Source organism: Pogona vitticeps, chromosome 7, assembly GCF_051106095.1.
Source record: "Pogona vitticeps strain Pit_001003342236 chromosome 7, PviZW2.1, whole genome shotgun sequence".
Classification (NCBI taxonomy): domain Eukaryota; kingdom Metazoa; phylum Chordata; class Lepidosauria; order Squamata; family Agamidae; genus Pogona; species Pogona vitticeps.
In genome coordinates, this window is record NC_135789.1 from 22949740 (window position 1) to 22960279 (window position 10540).

Sequence of the window (10540 nt, forward strand, 5' to 3'; positions counted from 1 at the left end):
CTTGGGCCCTTCCCCGTTCCCTCTTTTGGGCAACTGGAGAGTTCGGCTTGGCCCCCTCCTCTCATGCTGCCCCCCCCAAAAAAACACCAGCCTCTGTTGTTTTTCTGCAGCCCCGATTTCAGGGGCTACAGGCGAGGCATCCCTCATGGGTTGGCCAAGGAGGCCGGGGCGGCAGAGGAGACGTCCCAGCTGACGGGAATGCTGGTGGAGAGCAGCCCAGCCCAGAAAGCGGTGGATTCCCGGGTATGGTATTTTGAGAGGGCAGCTTCCCGACACTCGAGTCAGGACATCGTTCTTTCCAAAGCTGGCCCCCTTTCAGGAATTGCCATTTTTCTTTATATCCTCAGAGCATGTGCAGAGTGCTTTCTTTGTACGTTTTCTTCCTGCTCCAAAGAGAATCCAAGCCTTACCATATCTTTTGTTTTATTTGGTCAGAATATGGAGTGGGTCCCAATTCAATCTGTGGGATTCTTCGCCATGTCCCTCTCTCTCTGAAGCCTTTGAAGGAGGGCTCGTTCCGTAGTTTGGGCAATTAATCACAAAGGCTGATTAAAGCCACCGTGGTTGAAAGCAGCATCTCTTCAGCTGTCCGTCAATGGAGAGCTACAACGGAAGAGGTCTGTTGCCGATCTTGGAAAGTTGCTTTTTAGAACGCTGTAGTTTCTTCCAGTTATTAGATAAGCAGCGCTACTGATGTGCCATCAAGTCTCATTTGTTGTGACGAACATTTGTTTCTGTGCAGTATTTTGGCAAGACTGTGGGTTGGACGTCTTCTCGGGCCCTTCGGTCTAATTTCTTGAATCTAGCTGAGAGTCCGGGCCGTGTTCCTGGATCCACCCGGGATGCCCAGATTTCGGCAGCACCCAGGGGTGCTTTGCACAGGGAGAACTCGTGCACCAGCCATGCCCATTCCTTGAGAGGCCTGGTTTGGCCACAGGGGTGCAGGCCTTAGTGGCATCCTGTCTGGATGACCGGGACGTGCGCTATGTGGGGGCTGCCTTGGACGTCGGTTTTGACACTGCTGACTGGGGGGTCGCAGTTATAGGGGGCATTTAAAGGCCCTGCGACAGCCGCTGCGCCGGTGACCCGTCCGGTTTCAGGCTCACTTCAACACCCTATATACCGTATATTCCACCGATACCTAAAGGGCCATCTCTCGCCATCCTGGCCTTCTCAGTGTTTAAGGTCCTCAGAGCAGGCCCTCCTCTCGGCCCCATCGGGCAGCCCAGGCCCAGTGTATGGGGACCTGAGACAGATCCTTCTCAGGGGGCAGCTCCCAGGGTATGGGGGGGGCTCCCTCCCAGGGGAGGGGGGAGATCAGGAGGCCCCCCCCATTTTTCCTTCCGCCGACCCCTGGAGACCCACCTCTCCAGGCAGGCTTTTAACAAGCAGGATGGACTTGCTGAATGCCATTTTTTAAAGTTAAGATAGATGTTAACATTTTACCTGATTTTATTATTCAGTGTTTTAAAATCAGTTTTACAGTTTTTATTTTTTTTAAAATGTAGAAAGCAAGCAAGGAGCAGATGATGAGTAGAAGGAAGGAAGGAGCTGGTGGTGGAAGGAAGGAAGCAAATAAGGAGGGAAAGAAGGAAGGAGAGAAGGAGATGATATTGTAAAGAAGTTAGAAAGCAAGGAAGGAAGGGAGGAGGGAAACAAGGAAAGAAGGAAGGAAAGTGCTGTTTCCTTAGGATACAACACTTCTCAGAGCTGGCTTTAAGACTGAAGAAGACTGAGCGCAAGCATGATCTTTGACTCCCTCTTGTGGCCAGTTCTGGAAATGACATTGTCATAGTCTCTGGCTTCCTGTTGTGGCCCATTCTGGTAAGTTCATCTTTAAAAATATATAATCTAAAGATGAACTTTAGGATTTTCTTTTAATATTTTGAGACCATGGATAAGTGAATCAGCGGATACTGATTCCGCGGATCAGGGAGTCCTAGTGTATGATTTTTACTTAAGAAGGAAGAATAAGGCAGGCCAAAAAAAAAGCAAAGCCAGGTTCGCCTTCCTAATTAATCAACCCTTTTAAATTTAGTCGAACTGGTCCGACAAGGGGTTCGCTTCACTCCCCTGTACCTTGAATGGCCATCTCCTGACGGCACCACTGAATGAAGTTGGAGACGTTATCTCGGGCTTGGAAGGTCCCCGGCTGAGCAAAGTCATTGCAGGTCACTCCGTGCGTGGGGAGTTGGATCGCGTGGGATAACCCGGGGTACTCCTGGCCGAGGTCTTGCGCCAGCTGGGTGATGGTGTTGGCATGGTGGCAAAGCAAGACTCCGGTCTCCAGGACATCCAGGAAGGACTCCACCTGGATGTTCAGATGGTAAAGGTCCTTCAACCACTCTGCCAGGTCCTCCTTCATGGCGTAGAGGTACTGCTCGCTGGTCCTGTACGGGCGGATGCTTTTCATGCTCGTCTCCTGACTCCCCAACATCTTCTCCTAAGGTCCTGAGTTCCAAATCTGCTGGTCTGCTTCCCCAATGTCCTCAACCCATTCCCAAGCCTCTACAGCCTCAGAAATTCACGCCAACTCAATCTTTGCAAGGAAAGACAAATTGATCACAACTGCAGTCCATAACCTGTTTTCCAAAAAATGCCCCTGAATCTTTTAATTCCTTGAGTGAACAGTGAGAAGAAAGTAAATCTGTGGGATTTCTCATCGCTGGGCCAAGACGTTTATTTTGTTACTTCACAAAATAAACCACAAACTGTCCCCCCCCATCCGCCCCACAATTGTGTGTTGAAATCTTTAAAAATTTCAGGTAATCAGAAATAGACTTTTAAAAAAAAATCAACAAGGAAGAATTAAGAGCACCTTTCAGTTCTGGCTGCTTGAAACAATTCCTAGGGCTCAATTTTTTTTTTAAAGTGGGATTTTTCTTCTTCTGGGTACCTGGATTCAGGACTGAATTAGAAAAATGGACACAGATCACCAAAGCATGGAGTCAACCGGTCCTCGTCTTAAGCAGCAAGATCGAAGGGTGTGTCTTCCGTCTCATGACCTCCTTGGTCCCAGGGATCTTCTCAGGATCTTCTCTGTGTCCTGACCTTCTCCATCACGCCAGGGACCAGCTCCTTGAAAGAATGTTTTCCTTTGGAATCTTTCTCTCTTTCTTTGGAAGGGAGGTCAAGATGAAGCATTTCGTTCTCCATCCTCCGTCCTGGAAACCCGCTCTTTCATTCCCGACTCAAAGCAAGGAGCTTCGGGAGGTCTTTCCACCTCACCCCGTGGTGACTTTTCAGGACGTTCTCAGACTCCCCAGCTGCAGGATCCGAGGGACTCCCCTTGCTGAAATGGGGCCTGGGTTTTCCGTGTTTTGTTGTGCTTCCTTATTCACCGGCCCTGTTCTCCTTGGCGACAGGCGCCCTCGACAAAACACTCCCCGGCAGATCGGATGTCGGGCACCCGCCTCCTTTCGTCCCTCAAAGAACCACACTCCCTGTGAGGCTGTGCAGAGAGGAAATTGACCCTAACCTGATCAGCTGGAGGGAGTGGAGAACCCCCTTGGTGTTATATGCCTGGCGCTGTGTCACTGGGCAGGGCATGATTTGCTGGCCCCGGATCTTCTTTCATTCAGCGTCGAGCCTGGGGCAAAGGAGGAGAAGCAGAGAGACCTTCAGGGGGGGGCTGGGACAGGGGCTAAGCCCAGCTACCCATTCCCTGTACCCTGAGTCCTTTTCCCCGATAGGGAAGGAAGCCCAAGCCCCCTCCCTGGGCTGAAGGTGGCCGGCCGGAGGGTGTCCAGGTCTGGCACACCAGGAACCCACCCCTTGCAGCCTCACTCCCCCCCCCAAATTGCAGGGGACACCCAGGGAGCCTCCCCTTCTCAGCCGCCCACCTGCCTTTGGCTTTCCCAGCCCTTACAAAATTGGGGTTCCGATCCTGCAAAGGTTTGGGCCGGCTGAGGTGTTCTCTCCTCCAGCAGGCGGTCAGGGGGGTGGAAAGGGCCTCTGCCCCCCCCAACCGGGGTTGAGCGCTCCGACCCCCTCCCCTTCCTCACCTGTTTTACGAGGGGCTCCAATCCATGGGCTCCTCCTCATCATAGATGGAAGGAGCCCAATCCATGGCCTCCTCGTCCTCGGTGGACGGGCTCCACTCCATTTCTTCAGCTGTCAGAGAAAGAAGAGTCCACGTTCTACCAGCGGAAACTGACTGGATAACTGACCGCCCTATGGCGATCGTTTGGGTCCAAGGGATCCTTCTAACACCCCCCTTCCAGGCTCCCAGGATTCAGACCGTGGATCATGAGGGGGCATGATGAGTGTGGGGTCTGCCAGCCTAGGGTGCCCCCCCCTTGGCCCATTCCTACACAGGCACCGACAAACATGTGTGCCCCCTCCACCCTCGCCCGTGGCACGGCCAAAGGCAGGGAAGGTCCCTGACCAAGCCTCTAGGGCGCCCCACAGCCCTCCCCTCTGGAACGACAGGGCCGGGAGCCCAGAGCCTTACAGGGCACCCATCCCGATTGGGCAGGGAACCCACTGAGGCAGGGCCCGAGGATGCACCCGCCGGGAGACCCACTGCCTCCACCTGCCCCACAGCCCAGGCGGAGGGAGACCACCCCTGCCCCCCTGCCCAAGGCCGTACCTGGAGGAGCTGATGGAGCCTGGCTGGAGACGCTGGAAAAGGCCAGATGGATCGGGGCCTGAGAGATGGGGGCAGGAGGGATCGGGGCAACAAAGGCTGGGGCAGGAGGGATCGGGGCCTGACGGGCACGGGGAGAACAGATCGGGGCCGGAGGGGCAGGGGGAGGAAGGAGAGGGGCAGGAGGGATCGGGGCAGGAGAACCAAAGGGAGGAGGAGGCGCCTCCAGGCAACGCTGCAACCTGTGGGAGAAAACAAGACCCCCAGTGAGCCAGAGGGCAAGTAAAGCCAGAGGGGCCCGTCACCCCCCACCCACCCAGGGCCCCCTGTTCCCACCCCCCCTCAGCCCTTATGCTTCCAGGCCAGATAGCCTTGGAAAAGGAATGAACCCCCAAAGTAGCGTCCCTTGGGTGGGGGGGCTTCTTCGCCCCTTCGAAGCCCCACCACCACTTAAGGCTGCAGAAGAAGGACGGGCTGCCCGGGGGGAGGAGAGGAAGGTGTGTGTGTGTGGGGGTCCCCTGAACGTCCTGGAAAAGGCGCTCGGCTCCCAAATAAAATGGCAGAGAAGGGCCAGAATCCTCTTCGTCTTTTATACAGGTGTTAGAGCGCGGTTACACGGGGGGGGGGGACATATTTGAATCAGGCTTGGCATGTTTTAAATCTTTTTTTTTTTAAAAAAGGTGACTACATGACACACTTGCAAGTGTGAATTTTCCCTCCAATGCAGAACCATATTTTTCAGTTGGAAACCAAGTACAGTAGGACCCTGTATCCATGGGGGATCGGTTCCAAGACCCCTGCGGATGCTGAAAAATGCGGATAGAGCGAATGTTATTTAGATAGTGAATGCTAAACAGTGCTTAGTCTCTGGAGCCCTCTAGTGGTCCGTCCTGGTAATGACACTATAAAAATATATTTCTTTAGCAAATGCTATACAAAGCTTGGTCCCTGGATCCCTCTAGTGGCCAGTTCTGCTAACTATATCATTAGAAATATATATTTCTAGGGTTTTTCTTTGGATGTTTTAAATATTTCCAGACGGTGGATAAACGAATCAGCAGATTATGATCCTGTGGATGAGGAGGTTGTGCTGTATTTTACTGGGTGGCCCAAGTGCAGTTGGTTGTATCTTGCTTGAGAAACTGATTTCGTTTGAATTGCTTTGACATATGACTGGCTCCTTACTTACCCCAAGTAACTCAGTGCAGTCAACTCTAACTAAAATGGAAGTCGGCTAAGATTCCTGGAGCAAAGCCCTTGCCCATGAGGCTGGTGCTTGGCTTGTGATGTTTCTTCAGACATACAGCGAGCCCAATAGCGATGCCGGATATTGAAGGAGTGTTTTCATCAGTGCCCCCCTCCGCATAAATTTCCACAGCCATGCAGGAATTCGAAAACAGGACTCGTGAGTCCTGGTTCATCATTCGATTCACTGCTCCTCACTGGCTACCGCTTAGCTCTTAATTATTGGCCATTCATTGCAGCGACTTACGCAATTCGACTTCTTGTTGTTGTCAGTATAAAATACGCAAGGAGCAGGTGTTTTGTAAAGCCAACAGCTCTGGATTGCAGAAATGAAGCTGCAAATGGAATGGGTGCAGTCAGTTTCGGCCCTGGAAATGAGCTGGGGTGGTAATGGGTGATAAGAGTTCACGCCCTCTTCCCTGGGATCCCTCGTTCTTAAGCCACTAAGCACACACACCCCCGGTTCTCCTTGGCAGAACCGGCCTGCAGGAAATCCATGTGACATCACAATCGCCGAAGTCAGGTTGCCTCAACCAAGCCGACGGAAGGAGGGCGTTTGGACCCATCAGCCGGTCAGTTCCCGGGAACATCAGGCAAAAGGGGGTTCCTCAAAACGCTTGTAGGTCTCCTGAGCAGAGACTTAAAAGTTCTCTTTAAGATAAAATGGGCCTTGGTATGGCTGTTTCCCCCAGTTTCAGAGAAGGGCCCTCCTCATGACAGTCCCATTTGAGAATTCTTGTCTCCCTTCTGCACTTTATGGCTCAAAATGAACCTTCCCCTCCACCCCTCCCCACTTTGGCTTGTGGCCGGACATCACCAGAAACCCGGCCACGGACGATCCTTTCACTCTTCCCACTTTGTCTCTCTTTGATTCGGTTCAGGCGATCCACTGCTCCCCATGTCTCAAGACGGAGAGAAAGAGGAAGGGCGAGAATCGGAGGAGCTGGAAGAGGAGGAGAAAGAGCCCCTGCCGGATGCCGAGACCTCGGGCTCTCGCCCCTCGGCCTGTCCTTCTCCCGTCCCGAAGATGATGGAGCAGGGCGGGAGGAGGGAGAGCTGGCTTTGGGGTCTGCTGTCTTTCCCCCTTCTCTCAGGGAGGCTCGGAGAGAGGTGAGAGGGTCCAAGCCGCTTTACTGGAAACTAGCCAAAATGCTCACCTGTGCTTTGGAGATCTGAAAGATGTATTTTGATTCTTTGTCTGTCTGTCTGTCTATCATCTGTCTGTCTGTCTGCACACACTTCACAGGGTTGTTTTAAGAATTAAGCGAGCAGAACAGCCTTCAACCCACCAGAGGAAATTCTTAATTTGTAATTCTTAAAACAACCGTGTGAGGTAGGCCCAAAGCAAGACGACGAGTTAGCCCTTGGGAAGAGAATCAGCCATTTGAGATGAACCCTCTCAGTAGAAGAGGAAAATCCTTCAAATTTCTACGTCGCTATGTGGGGTTTACAAATGACCTTTTGTGTATGTGTAATTAACCTCCAGCCCTAAGCACTGGATTTGTTTAAAACCTGTCGGGTTAAACACGAAGAAACAAAATAAAACAAAACCAGGCAGCACCTTACAGACTAACTGTTAGATTTTAATGTGAGCTTTCGTGGATCACGCCCACTTCTTTGGACATATGGGGAAGAAATAAAACGGAGAATGCAGAAATCACAAAACATTCAAACCTTTCATTGGTGTTAAGAATCCTGGGTGTGTGGTTACGGGTTACAACTTCAACAACAGGAAAAGATCGCATGGTCTCTGGCACCCTCTACTGGCCATTTCTAATAAATACACGATGGGAATATGGGTTTCTAGTTTTTTCTTTTAATAGTTTTTAATATTTTCAGACCGCAGATAAGTGAAACCGCAGATCCTGATCCTGTGGATACAAAAGTGTGATATCTATTTGCATTTAGGGGGTCATTCGATGGGAGCCATGGTTGAAGGGAAGCAAGAAGCCGGATTTCCCCAGAGCAGTGCAAAACAGAAGTTGGTTCTAACCAGCAGCTTCCTGCGGCGTGAAATCCAGAATTTCTGGATTTTAAATGGTCTGATATCCATTCGCTGCGATTGCAGAGAACCGCAGAAAAACCTTGCAGACCAAATTAGGGACTCTCATAGGTGGAAGTGCTACATATCCATGTGTGTCTTAATCCTCCTTTCCCTTTGGTCACTTAGGAGAAAAACTCTGCAGGAGCCTTTATGTTGCCGGCTGGAGAGAAACTCACCTTCCGACAGTGGGATGTGTCCAGAGTGCGAAATTATTTTCTGCAGGAAGTGTGAGAAGTTACATTACAGCCCTGTCTTCATTGAACATGGGCTCCTGGGCCACAGCCCGAGAAACCTGCCTGGGGATTTGAGCCCTGCGCCGAACACAGGCAAGATACAATGAGGACTAGTCTCTTGGGTTGCAAAGCTAACAAATACAATTCCTCCCAATGCTGTACAGGAGGACCCCCATGTCCATGGGGTCAGTATTCACTGATTCACTTATCCACAGTCTAAAATATTATAGACAGTGGATACACATGGATACACACATACAGTGGTGTCTCGCTTAATGATTACCTCGTTAAACGATGAATCCGCTTGACGGTGAAGTTTTTGCGATCGCGTTTGCAATCGCAAAATGATGTTTCAATGGCCAAAAATCGCTTTACAACAATTGGTTCCCTGCTTTGGGAACCGATTCTTCGCATTACGACGATCTGAAAACAGCTGATCATCAGGTTTCAAAATGACCACCCACTGTGCAAAATGGCTCCCCGCTGTTTTTAGGAGGCATTTTTCACTTTACAGGCACTGGAAAATGGCCGCTCTATGGAGCCTCTTCCCTGGACGATTAGGTATTTAGCCCATTGGAACGCATTGAACCGGTTTTCAATGCATTTTAATGGTTTTTTTTATTTTTGCTTGGCGAGGATTTCGTTCTATAGCAATTTTTCCGGAACAGATTATCCTCGTCAAGCGAGGCACCACTGTATATGTATACATATATGATTTTTCTTTTTTGTGTGGGGCAGAACATCTAATTTACCTAAACTGATCAAAGTACACTTGCCCAAAATAAAATGGCAGAATTTAGGTGGGGTCCCAAATTAGTTTGTTCAAAGATCGAGCCCTTTCTGATTTTTTAAGTCTCACCGGTGGCAAATAGGGGTGCACCTTTTGGATAATTTTTGGCCTACAAAGCCCATGTTCTGGGAGTTCCTCCAGATTTGGCTCACCTGGAAATGTGGCCTAGCTGGCAAACTTCAGAGGGCGAAGCCTTTCTCAGTCCTCACTTCCTGCTGAAAAGGAAGTTGCAGGGAGGTCTTCCTTTTCGAACAGGAAGCTACGGCAAAACTAGGCCTATTCAAGGCCAAGAAGCGCAACCCCCCCCCCCAGTTTTTTCTAGGCTGTGAAGCCACAGGACCTTTTCTCCAGGCAAGCCACATTTTGTGGGGTGTGTGGCAGGTGGAACTCCCAAAATGATGAATTGGGGTTTTTGAAGTCACAAGGAAGGATGTACCGAAACAGGGAGGGAGCGGGCTCCAATATAGAAGGGACAGGAGTGGAAAGACTGATGGTATTATACACTTCTTGGGGAAACTTTGCTCATTTCACCGGCGCTCAATTTTTCGCTGCCCCTCAGTTGTGCCGTTCTGCAGAAAGCCAGTTATGGTGTGAATGTCATCCGCCACCTTCTTCGTAGAGACTTCATACGTGGGGTGGATTCACCAAGCTCACGGAATCGGCTAAGAAATCACCATCATCTTAGAATGGCTGAGCTGAAAAGAAACCTATCGATCAGTAGTTCCCAACCTTGGGTCCCCAGATGTTCTTGGACTGAAACTCCCAGGAGCCTTCACTACGAGCTGTGCTGGCCAGGAATTCTGGGGCTTGCAGTCCAAGAACATTTGGGTGAGTCAAGGTTGGGAACCCCCTGCTCCAGACCATCGGGGTCCAGGCCCGGTCAAGGAGACCCAGTGGGGGAATCAAACTCCCAACTTCAGGCTCAGCAGCCAGAGACCTCAGCCGCTGAGCGGTCCACATCTGGTCCTGAGAGCCAGCCTTTCCCAGGATGGCAGCACCCACCACAAAAGTGTTGAACGGCATCTCCCATCATCCTCAGAGCTATCCTGCTGAAGCTGTTGGGTTTTGTGATGATTAAACAAGGCAGTCCAGCAACCCTCCCCATATTCTTTCTTTATTCCAGATTCCATGGATTTGGTTCAAGCCCCTGAGGAGACTGAAGAAAAGGAAATAAAGGACCAGTGAATGAGTGTGTGTGTGTGTGTGTGTGTGTGTGTGTGTGTGTGTGAGAGAGAGAGAGAGAAATGGGATTTTAATAAATTGCTTGCACTGCAAATTCTGTCATTCATCATCCTATCTGAGAGACACACACCTTAAAGACACCTAAATGTGGCTCGCCTGGGAGAAGGGCCTCAATTGGAAGGTAGCTACAGGTCTAGCTTCCTGTCCAGAAAGGAAGCTTCCTGGGGCAAGAGCAGGAAGCTTCGGCAGAACTAGGCCTAGCTAACTCTCAAAGCCTTCTAGTTGAGGTCTTTCTCTACACGTGAGTCACATTTAGGTGTCCATAGGTAGAATTCGCAGAACAGGAAATCATGGAATTGGTACTGGTCTAAAAATCAGAATACACAATTCCTAAAGGGAAGACCCATTTCTCACTGGTCTGCTAATCATGAAAGCAGCCACCTTGTTCCTCTCCTGAC

At 50.6% G+C, this 10540-nt stretch overlaps 2 protein-coding genes across 3 annotated transcripts; one reads left to right on the plus strand and one right to left on the minus strand.

Annotated features, from left to right (window-relative positions):
* Positions 1 to 1434: 1434 nt before the first annotated feature.
* Positions 1435 to 3398, minus strand: LOC144584069 (GAS2-like protein 2A). Its single transcript, XM_078379324.1, has one exon. The coding sequence runs from the start codon at positions 2435 to 2437 to the stop codon at positions 2066 to 2068; it is 372 nt and encodes a 123-aa protein (XP_078235450.1). The 5' UTR covers positions 2438 to 3398; the 3' UTR covers positions 1435 to 2065.
* A 1985-nt stretch (positions 3399 to 5383) lies between these two features.
* LOC110070189 (uncharacterized protein C17orf50) lies at positions 5384 to 10150 on the plus strand. 2 transcript variants are annotated; one of them, XM_078379325.1, is made up of 4 exons: positions 5384 to 6405; positions 6715 to 6943; positions 8004 to 8203; positions 10024 to 10150. In XM_078379325.1, exons 2-4 carry the CDS (start codon positions 6732 to 6734, stop codon positions 10083 to 10085), a joined length of 474 nt encoding a protein of 157 aa, XP_078235451.1. In that variant the 5' UTR covers positions 5384 to 6405; positions 6715 to 6731; the 3' UTR covers positions 10086 to 10150. The 2 variants fall into 2 exon arrangements, with proteins under 2 accessions (XP_078235451.1, XP_078235452.1); XM_078379326.1 differs by lacking the exon at positions 5384 to 6405 and having other exon boundaries at positions 6413 to 6943.
* The last annotated feature ends 390 nt before the right edge of the window (positions 10151 to 10540 follow it).